General features: G+C 40.2%; 2 protein-coding genes across 3 annotated transcripts in view; one reads left to right on the plus strand and one right to left on the minus strand.

Moving 5' to 3' along the window:
- Positions 1-12642, minus strand: part of HS2ST1 (heparan sulfate 2-O-sulfotransferase 1) — a 183113-nt gene extending 170471 nt beyond the window's left edge. Inside the window, exons 1-2 of one of the 2 annotated variants that reach the window (XM_034778364.1) lie at positions 12303-12642; positions 919-1026 (exon numbers count right to left, since the gene is read on the minus strand). In XM_034778364.1, coding sequence (XP_034634255.1) covers positions 919-1026; positions 12303-12426 — 232 coding nt within the window. In that variant the 5' untranslated portion in view covers positions 12427-12642. The remainder of the gene's footprint in view (positions 1-918; positions 1027-12302) is intronic. The other variant, XM_034778365.1, reaches the window with a different exon arrangement.
- A 1211-nt stretch (positions 12643-13853) lies between these two features.
- The window catches only part of SELENOF (selenoprotein F), a 46049-nt gene continuing 37281 nt past the window's right edge, over positions 13854-22621 (plus strand). Inside the window, exons 1-2 of the mRNA XM_034779401.1 lie at positions 13854-13998; positions 16086-16253. Coding sequence (XP_034635292.1) covers positions 13930-13998; positions 16086-16253 — 237 coding nt within the window. The 5' untranslated portion in view covers positions 13854-13929. The remainder of the gene's footprint in view (positions 13999-16085; positions 16254-22621) is intronic.

Raw genomic sequence — 22621 nt, forward strand, 5'->3', positions numbered from 1 at the left:
AGTCCGTAAGAGCTTCCCACTCCTTCCTTCCTTCCTCTGGACAACAGATACCACCTACCCTCATCCTTTCTATTTACTCTTCTAGTTTTTTTCCCTATATTCACCTGATAAGATTCCCCGGATGTTCTCTCCCTATGGATGACTGGCGAGGACAACCCTTGGAAACATGTGCTGCCTCAATGGTTTGGTCAGCAAATCATATGGTGAGCTCAGCTGATGCCTTGGAGCTATGAGCTGCAATGGCTGATTCTCCTACCCCAGTGTCTCATCATCCACCCTAGGGGCAACAGTATGATTAAGTCTAGGGCTCCTCCTCCACCTGAAACAGGATTGGGCAATTCTGAATCCCTTCTTTCCACTGATTGTGCTGTATGGTCTGAGCTGCTGCCATGCAAATGACAGAGGACACATATCCACCAGGCAGTAAGGACATTAGCTGATTAAGCTAAAAGCCAGACCCTGAAGCCCCAAAGTATTTCCTATGACAATACTGAACTCTTTCATCATGATGATGGGCACTTCTGAAACACAAGAACTTATACGTTTAACATGAACACTGTCACAGTTCAGGTCAACAGCACCTGAATTCCCTATTTATGGTTCAGCAATGACACCCACTCCAGGCTGCTCAGCCATCACCTCTCTTGGGTGGAGGTGCATCTCTCTGCATTCCCACCAGACTACACAGTTCACTGACTACACTGTGATATCCCCAGCAAGAGACAGTCTACCTAACAAGGCCTACTTTGCTCCTCTCTTCAGAGATGGTACACAGTGTAATTGCCACAGTTAAGTTACTGCACCGTTCTTTCTGCACCGTTCTTTCTAAGCAAGCACATTTATCTTTAAGGTAAAAGCATTACAGTGAAAATATACTAAAACCAATAAAATAACCCACACGCATGCTAGTATGCTTACCAGATCGCACGGCCCCATCTCCACAAGCATGATGGTCAGTGTCAGTCCTTCCAACCCTTCCCCTAAGGACTGGGGCCCTCCGCTGGGACAGAAGATCCTGTCCGTATGCTGGATCAGAAAGAAGGCCCCGAGTCAGTTTAAACTCAGGTTATTTATCCAAAAGTCCTTTCTTTGTCTGTAGGTCTCAGGAGCATCCAGTTTGAACCAGTGAACCTCTCTCCAGGCAGCGGTAGCATTCTGGAGTTGTTACAACTGAGTTTATTTGCCTAACTACCCCCTGTGGTCCATCTCCTCCACAAAATTACATACAATCCCTTAGTAGCAATAAAAATTTGCATTTTTAGAACAATCAACTCGTAAAAAACTTAATTCAATAAAATGTTACTCAATTCATTAAGATTTGTCCAGGATACTGTCGTATCTGTCACAAACATTTCCACATGTATTGAGAAGAGGTGATCTGGTATGCTGCTGGGGTACCCAGCTAAGCTTAAAGCTAGTAGGATTGGTAAATTTTGGCAGCAAGTGTGCAGATCCATTTTATCAAGGAAGTGACAGGGGTGAGGGCTGATTCAATGCAAAAGATCAGGAGGCTGTGGTCAAGCACGTTCACTATGATTTAAGCTCTGAGAAAAAGGGTTGGATTCATTATACTAACAGGTTAAATGATTTCTTTAGGAAGGTGTCTGCCCAGAATTCTGGGCTGTGAGCAGAAGCTCTAATTCAGCTTTGATTTTAATTAGATGGTTTAAATCAATAGGATTATATTATGTTTGGGATTTCAGCATCAAAAGGCAGGCAAGTTAGTGACAGCCTGAAGCAGATGTTACCTGCCCTTCCCCCATTTCGCTGTTGCAAGGACAAGTTGCCCTCAGAAATTATCCTATTTAAGTGTGTATGTTTAAATAAAGTTGCAGCCATTTGGCCAAATTCCAGGTATGTCTGTCTTTATTGACCCCTGCCATTCACAATGCTTTATCTTTCATTTATGACTGAAAAATAAGGGCAAGCATTTCATTTCCCAGAAATGTTAAACTATGCCAACACCATCCTGTTGAAAAATACTTTTTTGCCAAGTTAAACATTAAAATGTGTACAAATAAATAGCACCACTTTTCAAACAAGCTGACTACCAATACTTTAACAGCATTCTGACAAGGTTTTTGTACACTTGACACAAATTACAACATTAACTACAAGTTACACATATTTTCACAAACAGATAGTTTTTTGGATCAGCTAAGTGGCAGTATGTGGAAGCTTTGACATTTAGAAGTCTTCTACTTTCTAAAGTGGTGCCAGAATTGTCAGACAAGTCATGCAATACCAGAAGGCAGGATAAGCGTGGCCAGAGTAATTCTAAGAGCGATTCGTGGTTGCCATTCGGTAGATATGGAAATGACTGGCTCATGAACTATTCGACTGTCCAGTTGGCTTCAACAGCGAGGGGCTGAAACATACTCATCTCTCCCACCTCCTTGATGTGATAAATACTCTTTCACTATGAGCCCAAATTAATATATTATGCTACTTCTACAGCAAACAAGCATCCTTTTTAATAAAAAATTTTTACATTTTTGTAATTAAGCTAGCACATTTTAAAGTATAAGCAACTGTTCTATCTAAATAAAGTCCAATTATAAGTAATGTATTAAGGCACAGTACTTGCTACACTGTCAAGGACAATTAAACAAGATTCCTAACATTGTTTTGAGTGATTGGTTTAAGAACCACACACTAAATTGGCAGTACACAACTGAAAAGTAGGCTGCATCTTATTAAAGGAAATAAAGGGATTTAAAAATACCTCTAAGAACAGTAAAATATGTCAGATTTTTATACAACACTAAAGTAGGAAGAGTTCATTTACCCCAACCTTAAAAAAATTATTTAAGCTTCAAAAGGGGCTTTTTGTTATATATTTGTACGGTGCTTAGTATAATAAGGTCCTGATTCATGATTGGGGCCCCAAGTATTGCAACACCACCAATTACAAAATAATTGCAGCACCTAAAATTAAATTTAAAATATTTCATTTTCCTCAAGCTTTCACTTGCAACAAACCTTTCAAAAAAGGGGGTTCAATAATGTTGACAGAGTTCTTTAAACTGTGCATTTGATGAAAGATGCTCAATTAGCAGCCCCAAAGAAACAAGTCTTCTATTTATCTACGTAACAGATCCTGTACAAACAGCAGTATACAAGTTTCTTACTCTATCTAGCTAACATATCTCAACCTTGACCTGGAGGGATCACCTTCAAGAGTAAGAAGATAATTCAATTCTTGACTTCTCTGCTGAGTCTGCCAATCTGGTGGTGAATTTTGCAATTTGGACCCTGGACTGTGAACAAGCTTATTCCACATAGGCTACTAAATAATCAGATAGTAACAACTTTAAGTCACTACTATCCTGAGCAAGATTAAGCCCTCTCTTTTCTACCTTTCCCCGCATTTTGTCTGATCTTTTCCTCTCCTCTTCAGGCATTCCTTTCTTTCCTCCTCCTTTTCATTCTCCCCAACTCCTAAAGTGCTTCTAACATTTGCATTTAGAATGTCCAATGAATTTCTTGTACCTAAGAACAGAAGAGACAAGAAATAAAAAAGACAATCTTCGATTATGATTGCACGACCAGGGTTCAGTATCACTGGGAATAAACTCTGTTTATGAAACAGATTCCATTAGTGTCTTCTGATGTAAGAGCCCCCAAGACTACAATCTAGACAAGTTGTGGGCAACCTGTGGCCTGTCAGGGTAATCCGCTGGCAGGCCACGAGACAATTTGTTTACATTGACCGTCCGCAGGCACAGCCACCCACAGCTCCCAGTGGCCATGATTTGCAGTTCCAACTGGAAACTGCCATACCTGCAGATGTCCAATGTAAACAAACTGTCTCACGGCCCACCAGTGGATTACCCTGACTGGCCGCAGGTTGCCCACCTCTGATCTAGACCATAAAAGAGACCTTTTACATATTCCCTGGAAGAACTGAAGAATATTGGAAACAATTCCAGTTCAGATCTAATTTTGCTTTTCATATCAAGCAGTGAAATGCACTCACTTGTACACACAGGGTTTTTTTTGTAAATCACTGATGTCTTAATATTTTCTTATATATAGCCTTTATTTCTCAATTCCCACCTCTAGTCAGGGTGGACTGATTTAAATCAAAGAAATTAAATTAACAAGCAGGAAACCCTGATTTAAATAATCAATTTTAATAGTGTTTTGCATTTGAGCTTTAGTTATTTCCCCCCAAAAAAGTTCATTTCATTAGTTGGTAACCATTAAAACATGTTATTTGTAACAAAATAAAGCCTATTAAATTTGGTGCTTCTATTTGCTAATCAAGTGGATAAATGTGTACCGATATAATGTAAGTAACTATATAATTTAAATTACATTTATTCAGATTCTTAATTTTTACACTGTTAGAAAATGGTGAATGATGCATCTTTTATTTAATAAATGATGATATTTTACTTATGGTTTGCGTCAAGCTCTATTTGGATGGAAATTCAATTCAATTAAAATGCACTAAAACAGCATTTTATTTTTTGTTAAATAAAACTACCTTAAAAGTGCTAATTCATAAACTTTTTTCCTTATGTAAGCATGTTTTGCATTTAAAAGTGATTTATTCAACAAAAGGAAGTAGTATCTGTAGCTAGTGAATTTAAATGATTGTTTCAGGTCCCAATGTCATTCAAGTTTTTAGAACTAGTAGATCCCATCCTTTCATACACAGTTGTTATTCTTAGATTGAAAGTGGAAAACAAGCTGTTGCCAGGTGCTTAGCCAGTAACTGCCACTAGTTCAGTGGTCTGATTTTTTTTAAATCTTGACACCAAACATGCACTGTTTAATATTTTTAATTAAATTAACATTGTCTTAATAGATTATAATAAATTTAGGCCTTAATATAGGTGGTCTCATTCAAATTTAATCTTACATAGATTTGGTTTTAAAAAATAAACCAGTCTTTAATTGATTAAAAAATTGATTTAAATAAAAAACTGTTTTTTTTTTAAATAAACTATTTTAATCTATCCTACTTCCAATGCTATACTTGAAGCATTAGTCTTGTTACATCGAAGTGAAAAAGTAAGCCTAGGAGTGAAGCTTCAGCTCATCAAGAAAGTCTTTACCCAAGCAGTGTTAAAGTAGGCTTCAAGCTAAATTGAGGATTCAGTGAGAAGTTAACCTGCACTGAAGCACCTGGAGGAGCCTCCAAGTTGCCTGAAGGGTATGAAGAACAGAACCTTCAACAAAACACAAAACATGAGAATATTACAATATTCCTTTTCTGTAATTATCACCATCAACATCACCAGAATTTTCATGAAGACAGCTGTGATGTTGTGCAGTCTATATGGTTTTATAAAAACATGATAATAAGTGAATATAATGTAACTGGGATAGTTTTAGAAAAATATGGTAAAAAGTGAATATAACGTAACTGGGATATGCTTCATGCAAAAGGTCTCTTGTAAGGTATCATTACAAAGCTTATAATCTACTGAGTGTGATCATCCGATTTGTATAAATGTACCACTCTTGTATCTAAAACTAGAAATATAAAATATAACTCTGAGGGTCTATTGTAATTATGTAAAGTGTGGGCCATTAATGACGGTTTGGAATCTTGATGACTCCCATTGTCTGCAGATGGCTGTGTTTACCTGTGAGTCTTCCTGTGTGTGTGCTGGCAAGTGAGTAATGAAGTCTTGCAGTGACATGTAATCATGTCACCTGAACTGGAATCCATCTTTAACCTGGTGCTTTTCCAGTGGGGGGGGGAAGGGGAAGTGGAAACCCAAGGGACAAAGGGTTCCCGCCTTATGCAAAAGATATATAAAGGGGTGGAACAGAACAAAGGGGAGGGAGGAGCCATCATGAAGAATCCCCTAGCTATCACCTGAGCTGGAACAAGAGCTGTACCAGGGGAAAGAATTGTGCCCAGGCCTGGAAGGTGTCCAGTCTGAGAAAAAACTTACTGAAGCATCTCTGAGGGTGAGATTATCTATATTCAGTTTGATTAGACATAGATTTGCGCATTTTATTTTATTTTACTTGGTGACTTACTCTGTTCTGTCTGTTACTACTTGGAACCACTTAAATCCTATTTTCTGTATTTAATAAAATCACTTTTTATTTAGTAATTTACTCAGAGTATGTATTAATACCTGGGGGAGCAAACAACTGTGCATATCTCTCTATCAGTGTTATAGAGGGCGAACAATTTATGAGTTTGCCCTGCATAAGCTTTATGCAGGGTAAAACGGATTTATTTGGGTTTAGACCCCATTGGGAGTTGGGCATCTGAGTGCTAGAGATGAGCACACTTCTGGGAGCTGTTTTCAGGTAAACCTGCAGCTTTGGGGCAAGTGATTCAGACCCTGGGTCTGGGTTGAAGCAGACGGGAGTGTCTGGCTCAGCAAGACAGGGTGCTGGAGTCCTGAGCTGGCAGGGAAAATAGGAGCAGACGTAGTCTTTGCACATCGGGTGGCAGCTCCCAAGGGGGTTTCTGTGATCCAACCCGTCACAACAGCCTTAAAGAAAATCAAGCTTCACAGAAGAGGTGGTTGTTCTGTTTCAGGGTCAACAAAAAAAATATGAAATAGATTTCTGTAAATACTTCTGCATCTGTACTCAGATGACTCTAAGCTCCTGAAAACTTTTAGTGTTGACAATGGTCAGTGACCATTTCCTTCTCAAGAATGGTAGAAGGGGAAAAGCTTCTCCAATAGGGGAAAGAACAGAATAGTGTAACTCTGGATGTATACTTGTCACATACATGGTCAACGATGTACCTTCTTATATATGGGCAACCACCTACACACATCTAAAAAGGAGATCTCTAATGTATTACTAGGCCCCAGAATTCACCAAAGAATTGTACTACAGAATTTAAACGTTTTATTTACAATAGAAACATTTAGATTTCTAGTCCTTATGGTTGTGAAGAAACTCAAATATGAACAGTGTAACCAATAAAGCAATGTCTTTGAGATCATGTACAGAAGGCCTAAAATGGTAGCTGTAAGAGGTGTTTAATGACCCACCATTCATAGTGATGTGGGTGTACACTACTGAAAATATTAACAAGGTAAGTAATGTTAACTTGAAATCCCAATACTTTTAGCAGAAACATTAAACAAATGTGCTTATCCCAAGCCTTCCCTGGCGCCAAAAACATAAATGGCCTCCATCCAAACACCACAACCTACCGCTTTCTCCTAACAAATTCTAAGTTATCAATACATTGTACATACATTTTACATTGACAAATGAAAAATATGGGGCAGATAGAAATTTTAATATAAAAATAAACAAATTGTGTGTTGATTTTATTTTTCATAAATAATTCCATAAACCTCCATTTTTAATTCTGCTAGATCTGCCACAGAATTTTGAGTCTGATGTACAAATGTGTCATACAATTTATGTCCAGTTAGCCAAAGAGTACAAAAAGCTTTTAACATAAGGTTATTCTGGAGCTCAAAATAATATGAATCAGCAGAGACTTGCTACAGTAGCTTGGAGCTTAAAATGACAGAAGGGAGAAGCACTGTTTTGAATTTCAGCTTGAAGAATCAGTACGATGTGTTTCACATCCCCTTCAAAAGTAAAGGGCATGGAATACTGTGCCACTCCTACTGACCCATTCAGTAAGAATTCAACACAGATAATTATGTCAGCCCATTTCATAAGATTCTTGCTGCAAATGGGTGGAAATGCCACAAGGATGCTCTACCAATATCTGTAGGTCACAAATCCAGCAATGCCAAAAACAGAATCAGTTACAGAAAAATATGTTTAGAAATAAATCCAAGCAAGAACTGTGTACGTAATGGCATAGCCACGTATTCAAAATCTCAGACTAGACTCTTTTGGATGGTCAATGGCGCGCTCTTGTCCTCAACAAAACACATCACTGCTCAGACTTGATCTCACTGTTGCCTAAAATGTATGCCCATATATACAATGGGGCAATCTGTTCCTAGCTCAGTCACTATACCACAGCAGAATTATATAGATGGGTATGAGCCACATGACCCAATTCCTGCTGGAATGCAGGAAACGATAAGCACCTTTCCCTTTAAGGATGATCAAATAAAATGGTCCGTCAATATTAAAGTGTAATTAACTCTTTGTTAATAAATGTTTTATGAACATGTTGGAGTCAGTTGGTAGCATCATCATTATGTAATAGCTGCCAAATGTGGGTACAGAGTGGGAAACTTAACAATATTATGGGATGGCCCAGGGAATAAATCCAGTTATAAACTCTGAGTTGATTTTGGCAGAAAGTAAAGAGAGGCTTACTTCAAAGTCATGTTTTATATTCACAGAACAAAGTTAGAATTCAATCTTCTTACTAAATAGTTTATAAATCAGATTTAGATATGCTTAGTTAGAAAATTGCAACAACACAAATTAAGTTTTGTCATAAATTTTAGAGAATAAATAAATATATTTTTAAAATGTTTTCTATAAAATTACAGATTATAATCAGGATTACTGGTTATATGTTAATACCCCACCCAAAGAGGTACCTGAACCTGGGTTTTGACACCAGAAATACTCTGAAAGACAATAAATTAAGTACCACGAACTGCTTCAAAGGGCCAGCAGGCCCAAAGATCCATCACTTTCTGGGACCACAGGGCTTTGGAAATAGCCAATATTTAATACACTACAAGAAAGTAATTTAGATTAATATATACCTAAGAAGTGAACCATAAACAACAAAAAAGAAAACTGGGGGGGGGGAGGAGAGAGACACAATTGTTTTCTTTATTCGCTATTTGATCTGCTCAATTAGCAAAAATAAATCCTATTTTCTCAACAATTAACTAAATTTCACAAGAAAAAACAAGATTTCCCAGGGTAGTTTGGGGCAGGAAACAATAGTAAATCATTTTCATAGTCAGTTATTCCCTTAATAAATATGGGATTCTAAAAAGGTTTGCTATTCTGTCCACATGAAACAATAAGACAGAAGCCCCTTGAAAAATATGAATCCTGAGACCAACTTCTCAGATATTAAAACAATACTTTATTTTTTTAACTGAAAAAGATTTCCCTTACTTAAGAAACAAGTGTTGCCCATGGTGGGTTCATCAGTTATTCAAAAGAAAACGTCAAACCAAGTTCACAATAGCCCAATTTAAACATTTTTAAAGGCAACATTAGGAGCATAGCAATCTGAATAATAAAGGGGGAATTTAGCCACAATGTGAGAAAACCAAATGCCCATTGCAAATTAACTTAGTCCTTAGAGAAGTAAAAATTATACATAATAGTGACTTTGGAATTTAGCTGCAAGAATGAATGAATTATACTTGCAAGAAAATAAAACTGTCCCTTTTTCTCTGTCTCCCATAAAGATGCACCCATTTCTCATTTCATGTGAGTTATTTTATATTAATCCTGAATCAGAGTGAAAATCTTGCTGCAATATAGAAACCAATGGAGCTTGCATGTCAGGGAATCCTGTTCCATCAGAAAGTATCAGGAAATGCTGTTTTATGAGTTTTGCTCATAAGACTCTGTAGAACTGTTTTCTGCTAACTGTTCCATTAAAGTGACATACTGTAGTTTGAGTCAGAATGTAAGTCATGCAGTTATTCATTTCTACATCCCATCAAGACATTGTTTCTCATGTGATATATTATGTACATATAATTCAATAATATGGGACTTAAACCAAATTACAGATTGTTTGTACCATGTTAAGAGCAATATTTAATTGTCACAGACTACTTTCATAGGCCTTTCAACTAAATTGCAGTCATTATTCTAAGCAGTCCATGGAATCACTAGTCTTTACACACACACACACACACACACCCTTCTTTTTCTTTATGTTCACTCCTCTAAACCAAGTGCATCGGGCCAAAATTGATTAGTTTAATTTAGTGAAACTACATTCTCTGTATTACAGTTGGATGGAAATAGTACTAACAGATACAGAACGTTTCTAAAATGAAGACAAAGTTACCAATTTCAATTTATTTCTTTTAACATGCACAAAAAATAAGGGGCACCTTTTGTTGGACATCACTGTAGCAACAGGTCTTTCATACAAAGATACTACCTAATCAAGATTAAAAACACACATGATCTAACATAGCGTTAAACCCATATAGAATAATTCAACACTAAAAATAAAAAGCCCTAGCTTCTCCTCCCACACAAACTTTGGCAGCCACTAACAAGTTCATTATAAGGCAAATTTTCCAATTATATTTTAATATCAAAGCTCAGAATCAGAGTTCAAGCATTCTTAAAAAATAAAAACAGCATCAGCAAAACAGTGATATGATTCTTTTCTTGAGGCAAACTGAGCTGTATATTTCAATCCTCTAAATATGTATCTTAATCATGTCCTTTGCATATCTATTAAGGAGGAGCACAGGGTTGGGACATCTTACCAGCAATACTCTTTACTCTCACATTGCATTACATTAATCCTTTTGTGGCAGGACTTGGATTTTCCTGTATGACATCCATTGCCAGCATTAGATGCACTTAAACCACTGGCACCAAACAATTAAAAATAGACTTGCACAAAACTCAACTAAACCTCGACTGCTCTATCAACAATATCTGCTCAAAATATTCTATGATTCCATAACAAGTATTTCCCTTTTTCACATAACACCATTGCTTAAAATATTTAAACTATGAAAAAAAAAAACAAAATCACCCTTCAAATATTAGTAACTTTTAGTTGAATAAGTATAGCTGAAGAAGACTCAGACCGCTCATCCAGTTAATCATTGCCTTCTTACAGGACACTAACTTCCATTACCTAATCCAGATAACAAAGCATGTCTAATGTGTGTTCATCATTTTGACCATTACTCTGATTTCACCTCTTTCATAGGCTTGCAACATTAAACTTCTCATTGCACTCAAAATCCATTTCTAGCCTTATTGCTAGTAAGAACATTGTATAGTCATTCCTTTTCTTTTTCTTGGATTAATCCATAAACATTCAAATATTAAGAATTTTATCACAAATTCCTAAATTGAGCAGATTAGACAATTAGAAGCAAGGGCTGAACTTGTTCTCAACCCACCTCACCATGCCTAGGTATTTCTGGGGTCCCACTGCTCTCCAATTACAACTCTTAGGTAAATGCACTATATTGGCCTTGAAATGGCATTTCCTCATTTTGATTAGGTTTAATCCCATGCTTGTTGGTTCTGTAGTCTGACATTTAATGTACACGTGAAGTAGTAAAGTGTTATTTTAGCAGGGAAATCACAACTGAAAAGTGAAAGTTTTTTTACAGGAAAAAACAATTGTATATGGCAGTTATTAGGATGTACTTTTATACTGTTTAATACTGTTTCATAACAGAGCATATGAGGCTAGCAATAACCACCACCACCACTTGCTAAATAGAAATATTTAAAACCTGTGTTCAGGAAGAGTAAAACAAATCATGTGAATTTATAATTACAGTGATTTAAGATGATTTTCACCAAACATACATGTTTTAACTATAATTATCTTCTGTATTTTCCTTTGTTATGATGTCAAAATAAAGACGATTAGGCGAAATATGTGCAGCAGCACACGGAGGAGGAAGCAGAGCCTGGCTTGCTTCAGGTATCACTGCTGCACTTCAGTCTCCAACTGCATCTCACACAATACACACAGAGGCCAACAGCTGCTAATAGCCCAATACTGATTTTTAACTTTCCTTTCCCTTTCTGACAAAATATGCATTTAGATTCTTTATAACTATATATTTTCCCCAAACACTAATCTCTCATTGGCTTCACGATCCTGCATAACGTGCATACAAATGCATTATGTGCATACAAACTCAAAGGTCACGGCTGCTTCCTCTACTGTTTACAACCTCTTTTGCAGGGTCCCCCAAATCATATCGTTCAAGTTACTTATAATTTCCAGACATGTAAACACAATGGCCATCTGGGAGAAGAGGAGTTGTGTTCCCATATCCCACATTAGTGGGTTCAACATATGAAGGGGGGGGGGGAGTTACGCTTTCCAATTCCTCATTCTCCGGATACTGCTCCAGATTTGTGCACTGCCATCTCTCCCCTTCCCCGCCAGCTCCACCTTTGTTCACTGCACCCTTCCCTCTCAGCTCTGTGCGGTATCCACCCGGCAGACACCCCCATATGTGCATAGTCCCCGTACCTCACCTATGCCCCCTTCCCGCCTCAGCGCTTCTGGTCCTTGGGCCTCGTCCCTCCTCTAAGCTTGTGGCCCCGGCTCTCCCCCAGCCCTGTCCCCCAACCGCAGCAATAGCCCCAGCACCAGCCCTTCCCCGCCATCACCCCCTCCCCACCTCTCTCTCCCAAGTGTCCCCAGGCCCTGGCCCTCTCGCACTCACCGAGCTTGCCGCGGGACTCCTCCAGCTTCTGGATCTGGTTCTCCAGGAAGAGCACGGCCACCCCGAACGTCAGCACCGCCAGCAGCTGCAACTTGGGCGGCAGCATAATCCTGAGCAGCCCCATGAGCAGCAGCAGCAGCGCCGCCCGCCCGGGATCACGACATAACGTGGGGCCCGGCCGGAGAGGCCGAGGGGAGCCTCAGCCGGGCCGCAGGGACGCAGCGCGCGAGGGTGGCAGTGAGCTCGCACGAAGGGACACACACAACTCTCACATCCCTCCCGAGGCCCCCCAGCCGGCACTGTCTCAGCCGCCCCCCGCGCCAGCCCGCCCCTCACTAGCCTCACTCCGCGGCCGCCCGCCAGCCAGCCCAAGTCCCACCCCCCGCCTGCGTGCGCTGCTCAGCAACCGAACGCCCAACCGCGCACACGCCCACCAAACCCCACCATTGACTAGCAAAACACACGCTCCACCCACGGCCCCTCCGCCATTGGGCGGTATCTCCGGCGCCCCACCCTCTCCCCATCCCATTGGCCGATCAGTCCAATACACCGCCCACCAATGCTCCACCCCAATAAAATGGCTGTACGGACCTGACGCCCCTCCCACACGCGTTCCTTCTCCATTGGATACCTGTTCTGAAGTCCGGCCCACATATCTATATATTATTGTAAAAAGCAACAGAGGGTCCTGTGGGACCTTTGAGACTAACAGAAGTATTGGGAGCATAAGCTTTCGTGGGTAAGAACCTCACTTCTTGAGATGCAAGACCGTCCTTCTTGCTAGTGACTGGATTTTGAAACAAAAAGGAAGAGAGAGAGAGAGAGAGAGAGAGCGCGTGCCTAAGCAGAATTCCCAGGCTCTGCAAATGAGGTTTTGTTTCCCAGTGTCAGAAGAGTGCTTAATAAGGGAGAATTTCAAGTTCTAAATAAGGAATTTCAAGTTCCCATCATTAGCTGGACTAATGAGTTTGAGTGGAAAGTTCCTGGTGAGGGGGGTTTCTGCTGAGCTCATTCCTTATTCTTATGTTGCTGAGGATATTACCTCCATCAGAGCCTAAGTATTGGCTTTGGTTCTTCCAACATCAACTGTCCGCTGGAAGTTTGGCACAGCCATTTCAGAAGCCAATTTAAAGAACCGAACACANATACTTCTGTTAGTCTCAAAGGTGCCACAGGACCCTCTGTTGCTTTTTACAGATTCAGACTAACACGGCTACCCCTCTGATACTATATATTATTGGGCATTGGCACCGCGGCAATCAGCAAAATCGCAGCGCCATTGGTTAATCTGGTTGCCAATCTTCAGGACTGTAGGTCTGGCGCTGTTGAGCTGTAGGTTATAAAAAGAAAAAGGACCCGTGTGGGGTTACTATGTTGATGCCTGATTACAGTTCCTAAATGATACCTTCAGCTACATTCTAAACCCCTTCCCTGGATAGGGCCAGGTAGCTCCGCTTCAGATTCTCTACATAAAGAGCCCTGGGATAATCTTTTCCCTGGGCGGTGTAAGGGTCCTCCCCGTACATTTTGCTTCCTTCGACGTAGGCAGCGAAGGGTCACCCTACGAGGATGGGGTCTTGAGAGCAGCCTCCCGGCGGCGGCGCTGACGGAGCAGCTCCGCACTAAAATGGCGGCCGTTACAGGCTTAACGGCTCTGGGGCGCTGGCCACTTTGGTTCCTGGCGGTGCTGCAGGCGGTGAGGGCAGCTTCCAATCTGGTTGGGCTCGAGGGAGAGGGCTGCCGTGGGTACCCCTCCCTAGGGAGGCTAAAGCCCATAGGGCCTGGCGGGCAGCGAGCCGCCGGCTGGGGCGGGGGCAGCGAGTGACAGAGAGACGTGGCTTAGCGGCCGGGGCGGCTCTTTTCATGCTCGTCTTTTCTCCCCTAACTGACACCCGCACGTTCCCCTTCTCCCCCCCCCGCCCCCGCTATTTCCCCCTGCTCCCGCCTGTGCCGTTTTCTCTCCTGGTCCCCCCTAGAAAGCAGGGGAGCTGATGCCCCGCCCGCGGGGAAGGCTTGGTCCTCGCTGGCTCACGCCCGTGGTGGATACGGTTTAGGAGGGTGGGTGGCTCTGATGTGGTTTTGAGAGGTAGAGTCTCTCCTCTCCGGGTTACCCTCTCGGCTCTAACCTGGGTTGACTATAACTAACAAGTTGCTGCTCTGGAGGCTGGACGGTAACTCGGGAAACGAGTTTGTTGGTCTTCTCCTTCCAACTGGATGTTGTCCCCATGCATCCCTAACCCGACACCGTACCGTAGTATTAGTTAGAGCTTGGCATTCTCAGTACCAAGTGCAAGGTGTGGTTTGGATTTGGAAAAGGGCTGTGTGGTTGCCCCTTTCGGCTCACGGTTTATGGATGTATAGTGAGGAGAATGTTGTGTTACTGCTGCCCTTGCTATCTGAATCTGATCTGCAAGGCTTCTCCCTTTCCATAGTGTTGATGAGCAGTGATGGCTTAAATTAAAAAACAAGCACACAAAAAACTTAGTTTTCCCCATCCACCCATGCATGAAAAATATAGGATTGTATTAAATACAATATTTATCCTTTTTTACTGAGCTGCAAAACACACAGCTACTGAAAGTACCATAGGAAGAAAATTAGAGGAAATGTTATAGAATCATAGGACTGGAAGGGACCTCGAGGTCATCTAGTCCAGTCCCCTGTGCTCATGGCAGGACTAAGTATTATCTAGACCAGAGGTTCCCAAACTGTGGGGGGTGTCCCCCTAAGGTGACATGGAGAAATGTGAGGGAGGCCTGGGCTAGCCCCCATGCAGGAGGTGAGGGAGTGCCTTCCCCCTTCAGCTCTGCTCCAGGCCTGAGGCCCCAACTCCTGGCCCCACCCACACCACCAGCTGGGGCCCCCTCCTCCTGGAGCTGCGGCCCTGCCACAGCTCTGGGGAGAGGAGGGGGAAGTGCATGAGGTAAAAAGTTTGGGGGGACCACTGATCTAATCTCTTAAAAATCTCCAATGATGGAGATTCTACAGCCTCCCTAGGCAATTTATACCTTTTAACACAGGGGTTCTCAAACTGGAGGTCATGAGGTTACTACATGGGGGGGTTGTGAACTGTCAGCCTCCACCTCAACCCCGCTTTGCCTCCAGCATTTATAATGGTGTTAAATATATTTAAAAGTGTTTTTAATTTATAAGGGGGGTCGCACTCAGAAGCTTGCTATGTGAAAGGGTCACCTGTAAAGTTTGAGAACCACTGTTTTAACGTGTTCATTCTCCTGTTGAAAAATGAAAATATGCAGGAGTAATAATACTTAATGCATCAATGATTGCCAGTCTCATTTTGGGTTCATTACATTCTCTGCCTTTTTTTTCCTTCTAAGCATTTGTTTTATTTCTCTCTGTGTTGCTCCCTTCATTCATATGAATGCTGTAATCATACTGTAATTGGCTGAACTGTCCACAGTAAAAGCTGTGTGGGGCCAGACTGTTTTCCCACAGCTGAAGTGTTAGACCATGCACACACACCTGAACTTGTATGCAAGAACAGCTGTACTGGGGCCTGCTTTGGAGCAGGAAAGCAAAGTAGGCTTCCAGAAACTGCCCACTGCTACATCCTCAGGAGCACAGCTGCAATGGAGAGTTGTAGCATATCTTCAGTGCTACACGAGTTTAAGTGATTTACCTAAACTGAAAAAGCAAATTAGTTGTAGAGTCAAAAGTAGAACCCAGGAGTCCCGACTAGCTATCAAATAGCATTCCCTTCCCACAACTACAAATAATTATTTGAAATGCTAAAATATGTAATGATTGTTTATTGGCTTTCAGGTATCTGTGTATGGGGCGCAGTTATCCTCAGAAGCATGCAGAGAACTAGGCTTTTCCAGTAACTTGCTATGTAGTTCTTGCAACCTTCTTGGACAATTTAGCTTGAATCAACTAGATCCATTCTGCAGAGGGTGTTGCCAAGAAGAAGCTCAGTTTGAAACCAGAAAGGTAAGTTTAAAGTAAATCTTCACAACACTTTCTGAAACTTTTTAAAATTAAGTAGTAAGTTTCCTAGGCTTGTATAAATACTCTAATTAGAACCTCATTTAAGTCATGGGGAAATACAGCTATTCCATGACAGTCCAATATAGAGAGGATCTGAATTTGAAGGTTTGGCACAGGTCAGCTTCTGAGATAATGCTCAGGTATGAGTGCAGGCACCTTTTTGTTTTTCTATAGTAGCCCTTCTGGTCACTTGGGTACTACTAACTAGCTCTGGTGGGAACCCTCTTCAACTTTGGTTAACTGGAAGAGTGATTGGGATTTGAGCTGGGAAGGGAAGAAATGAAAGATGGGAAGAACTGTTCTTTTGTTTTTGGCAGCAGCTGTTATTGCCGTAATGACCCAAGTATTCAAGGACACTGAAGATTTTTTTTACATTTTATTTTAATCTCCATAGTTTGCAAACCAGAGCAGTTTGAAAATAACTTTTTGGATATAATTATAATTATTGATAATTAATAGATACCAAGTATACATCACAATAGTAAGCCTAATGATTTCAATGTTACTAAATTCCAGTAATAACTGCAGGTTTCCTTCCTTTGGCTCTGAGAGAGCAAGAAATTAACTGGCTTTCTTTTTTACTTTGTGCCAGTATATTCAAAAATGTCAGCACGTTTCTGGGAATTACTGTAGCTGGTAAGCCAACAGAGAGCATAAGTATAAAACACTTCCTGGACTGGGTCCACACAGAAGTAGCTCTCATTTCAGTCTGACAGATTAGTGAATTCTAAAATTTATGTAACAGAATAGCATAAATGGTTGAAGTGAGTCAACTTTGAATTGTTTAGCTCTTTCGTAACATACATTGTATACTATTGTAGAATAGTTTTAAACATCATTCTTTATCTCTCGTTACCATTTAAAAAAAAAAATCTGTGTGTGACTTCATCCTACTGGTGCAGTGAAAGGTTTAACATTTGTAAATCCAGTACGAGATCCTTAGAAGTGTGTTACCATAAACAAGGTATCTTACATGAAGAATGATCTATTACAAAAGATAGTGAACTCCAGGGGACTACTCAGTATATGTAAGCTTTAAGGATTCCAGCATCTTTACATGCTTTATTTTTGTGTGAATTCCTTGCCATTCTGCTCTTGCTCTCACTTTATATCTGTTCTAGCAACACTGAAGGAAGACATGCTGATAGTCAGTTGCAATTCACTAAAATCCAGCTGTCAGCACTTCACAAGATAATTCTAGGAAGTTTCACTTGACTGGAAATACACACAGACATAGCAATATTAAATAGGCAGCTGACCTAGGAAAACTGCACAAGTATGTGGTGATGGTATGGGCACTAATTGCATGACAACACCAGGGCCGGCCAAACTTATTGACCCTCCAAGCCGTATACGACAAGCTTCAGAAGTTCAAGAGCACACCTGCTGGGGCTCGGGGTGCGCCTGGCAAGGCTTGGGGCTTCAGCCCCTCTCTTGCTGACTCCTCGAACCTCAGCAAGCATACCCCGCAGGGCTGAAGCCACAAGACCCACCTCCCAGTTGGGCAGAAGACTCTACCCCACCACCCTGCTGCAAGGCAGAGGTCCCAAGTTCTCTCCCTACGCCCCCAAAGTCTGGTAGGTGGAGAATTGGGGGTGGGAGGCTATAAGGGGCTCCGCCAGCCACACTTTAGCTGTAAAACAGCATACAAAGCAGGACTTTATTTTTGTGTTAAGGTTGTGGGAGAGGGAGAACAGATGTGAAAACATTGAGTTAACAGGAATCAACCATAGCATTACATTGATACAAGTTTTAGCTTAAATTTGTATATACTGGTGGGAAAAGATCATAGAAGGAGGAAGGAAAACTATATATGTAAACATTCTCCTCTTCCACCCAGTACTAGCTTAAAGTTATCTCATGGTGCCCCATCCATCTGATGCATATGAAGTGAAGGTTATATTGGCAACTTATGGTGGTAGTAGGAATAACTAAAACGGGATGAGGCAATTTTCATATCTGAAGTGTTGGAAGAGAGAGGTACAATTTGTGAAGTAGTTAAAGAGGTGGTAGTATGGCACTGGCATACCAATTAACAATCAACTTGGTGCTAGTGAGGTTGTGCTAGAGGAGAAGCTGCTGCCTTCCAACTGTGTTAAAGGAGAATTAATAGAAAAATTCCTGGACGGACACTCAAAGTGTTTAAAATCTTCCTGGACACTTCACCTTAGACATTGCAAGACCTTGGATTTGAAGATAATTTGCCTTCATGCCAGGTTCATTAGTCTTGAAGCTGAAGTTTTGGCAGTATGGCAAGCTGCTTAAGATGATAGTTTGATGTTCGTATAGTTAATTCTTTCATTGGAAAAGACTGATTCTTCTATTGAGTGGTTTAGAGAGGTTGCACCTCTTCCTCCAGTTCCCAAACTGAGTATTAAATACATGAGCCTCTTTGAAGGCCCATCCTGTGTTAGGGACAACTGCAAGGTCCTTCCATCATTTTGTGCTGAGTTTATTTGTTCTGTGATTATTTTAGCCTTATCTACAATATGTAAATAGCTGTCTTTGGTTATTTTTTCCGGTCATAAAAATGAAAAACAACATTCACACAGCTACTAAGTAAAACACATGTCAAATATATTTAAATAAAGGGGATCCCAAGACTTGTAAAAGGACAAACTATCTAGACAGCGGATTCAGAGTGGGGAAGATGCTGGATTTTTTTCCTGTGGATAGGGAACAGTTGAGTGAGAACATGAAAATAAGGAGGAGACCTAGCAGTCATCAGCAACTAGTTAATTTCAACATAACATGAGAAAGGGTTCGGAGAATGCAGCAGAAGTGTATTTGATTTCAAGAAGTCTAAGTGTGGGGACTTGAAAAAAATCTAATGAATATTGTACAGTTAGAGAAATTATTGAAGTGCCTTTATATGAAAGCTGGAAAATCTGAAGACAGTTAAGGTGAAAGACTGTGGTTCCTTTGGGGATGAAAGAGTGCCAATAAAAGAGGCTGATGTAGTTCAAAAAGGACTGCTCAAAGATGAGGTTAAAATACTATGCGTCATGTTTACTCCAAGAATGTTCTACAATAAATTCAAAATATACAAGTCAGTTAGCTATGCTACTTGATATCTGAACAAATCTTATTCACAATAATGCAGTTCAGTGTTGGAGGGGTGGAATAAAAAAAGAACCAACACACACCCAGAGAGAGAACCTGAAGAAATACAAGAATCCTGCAGTGGGGAAGAAGCAGTCCTTGATTGGTATTAAGGATCTGTATTTAAAACATTGTATTATCTTTTCTCCATGAGTGAGATTTTTCAAAAACTCTATATGGACTTCAATATAAGCAGGAGTTAGACCTATGAGGAAAGGTGGGGGGGAAACTGGGCATGTTTAGTTCTGAGAAAAGATGACCAAGGGGGGAACCTGATAAGTCTTTAAATATGTTAAGGGCTGTTTTACAGAGGACAGTGATCAATGGTTCTCCTTTTCTACTGAAGGTAGGGTGAGGAGTAGTAAAGGGCTTAATGTGCAGCAAGAGAGATTTAGGTTAGATATTATGGAAAACTAACTAAGAATAAGCACTCAAATAGGCTTCCCTGGAGGCTGTGAAATCACTGTTCTTGGAGGCCTTTAAGAACAGGTTAAGCACCTATCAGATGTTATACCTGATCTTGATGCAGCACAGGTGGCCAGTCTAAATGACCTCCCGAGAGTTTCTTCCAGCCCTACATTTCTAGGATTGTATTATTTTAACTAGCTGGGTAGATACAATTTTACCAGTGGGAGTAATTTATGATCAATCTGACAACGTACGATAGAGTTCAGATAGTTATTATCAGATGAATTCTTAATATTCATGATGCTGAGATTGTGTGTTCAATGTTTTGAAAACTCTCCACTTTAGGAAACTAAATCTCAGTAAAGAAGTCCAGGATAACAAGTTTTAAGGTTAAATTAACTGCAAATGGAAACTTGTTGGCTTGAGGCAGTGTTGCCTGCCTTCTTCACAGCTATTTATCATAGTTGAATCCCTGGCCACTATCAGAGAGAGCATATTTGGAGTTGGGGAGGGGAGCGTCAAGAAAATAAAACATTGTTCTTTGCAGATGCTGCTGCTGCTTTTATCCAAATACTATATATTCTTCTGAGTTTCCTTAGACTATGTTCAGGTCTCAATTTTAAATGATTATGAATAATTAAGATGTCTTCCTACTTGCAGGCTTTCCAAAAAAGAAATTAACTGAAGGCTACGGAACTAATTGGTATTCCCCTCTCTTTAGCATTTTCCTTTTGGCTCATGCTGTAGCCACTCAGCCTTCTCCCTTTGATGCCTGTACAATGGGATAAGGATTTATGGTTTGTCACACAGATTAACAATATTTTCTCTGAGAAAATACTTGAAGAAATATTGCAGTACAGTCATTGTCTGGTTTAATGTGCATGACCTTGCATTTTCATCTGACAGTGTTTAAATTGAATTTAATGAGATTAATTTTACATAAATTCTAGAAAATGCCTATATTTGCTTTATACTAGTGGAAAAGTTTTGTGCATTTTTTTGTAACATGTGGGAAATATTATAAAATAATATATTTGTAAAATAAACAAGTCGGAAGAGAAAAGAATAAGATCATTAGCGGTACATGTTGTGAAAACTAGTAGGAGATACAAGATCCTTGTCAATATGACTACTTTTCAGCTGCAACATTTGATCTTTTCAGCTCTGACTCTAACCCATCCTATATACCTACTGAGAGAATGCGGGGGGTTATTTTCCAAAGATAGGTCTTAAAGGTCAGACCTTGGACACCATTGCACTAGTAAAATCTGTAGCCAAGATTTAAGTTACCCATTGAAGATCAGTGTATTCTAGTACTCATTTGAAGCTTAATTGTTTAACATCAGTTCTTTGCACTACATAGTCTGTTAACCAACTATGATCAGACTCTGCAAGACCATTTCTCAGGTGTTATAAATGTCACTCGTCTGGGTTATTGTGTTTCCAGTTTGAGAATGCTTAAGATTGGACGTAACCACTAAGTTGGATATTATAGGCATATGCTTCTAGATGTCATTTTTCTCAAGGAATGACTAAGACACAACTATAATTTCTAACAGTTGGGAGTGATGAGAGAGGCCATCCTACCTAAAGTTAAAGAAATCTTAATTCTTACATTCAAGTTTCCAATGAATCATCTTAACTTTCTTATACTAAAGGGTATATGTCTAAGAAAATTCTCCAATCTACACAATACTAGTATTTTGTGTACCATTTTATCAAAGCATTTCACACGCAAACTTGTTTTATGATCTTGACTTAATGTTTCTAGAGAGATGCAAAAATCAATGTAAAGTTTTTTTAATTACATCTAACAAGCTAACACAGTGAATATTGAAACATAGGGTTTCACATAATCCTGTATTCCACAATAATTGCCCTATAGAAACACAGCCTGGAGGTTAATTTGGGCAGTGAACAATTTCTTCATTTATAGTGTAGTGTTTAAGAAAACCATGTATTTGCTTGTATAACTCTATTTTTAAGATTAATAAAATATTATACTGGGACATGCTGAAAATGTGTGTTGTGGAATTAGAGGGATTTCTGAAGCTGTTCATCTCTTTGTGGTGGTTCATTTCTTAGGCCTCCCAAGTTTGGGCTCTGATGTTGCAAAGGCTTATTTATGTATGTATTTAAACTTACAGCTGGTGAAATTCTAGCTCCATCCAAGACATTGGGAGTGAGGGGAGTAGAGCAGATCAGATTTCAGCAGATGAGTAGTCTCAGAGACTTCATAGAGACTACAGTGTGTAAAGTTAAGCATGTTCACAAGTCTTTGCAGGCTCAAGGCTTTACAGTGTATGTCAAGAGTTTCCATTTCAGTAAAGCTATTCAACAGGATATGCTGTATATTCAAAGGAAAATAGAAATGATATGAGGTACTACTTGACTTCCCTGGTGAAAGAGAGCTATCTTTTTATATTTATTTACTCTGCCGTGGGTTTCTTGCTTGGGGTTTGTGGCAAGTGCATTAAAGAAATGACAGTGGTAGGGTTCAATACTCATTTTGAGTATCCTTCTTTCCTTTCTTACTCAGTCTGCTGCCTTGTTGAAGAAACTGTCAAATCACCTTTCTGGTTTGAAGCTGGCTCGTTAAGTACTAATTTGATAAAGCCAGTGAGGCTAGGTCAGAATGGTGTAGTGACTAATCTACTGGAAGGAGGAGTGAAGAGTGTCTCTTCTGATTTTTAAATCTGTCACATTTTCAACTGAGTGGCATAGTATCATAAAAAGACTATCTTCAAAATAGGTACAGCATTTGCTTTGTAAATGAACTCCCATTATAAGCATCAGTTCCC

Source organism: Trachemys scripta, chromosome 8 (genome assembly GCF_013100865.1).
Source record: "Trachemys scripta elegans isolate TJP31775 chromosome 8, CAS_Tse_1.0, whole genome shotgun sequence".
In the NCBI taxonomy this organism is placed as follows: domain Eukaryota; kingdom Metazoa; phylum Chordata; order Testudines; family Emydidae; genus Trachemys; species Trachemys scripta.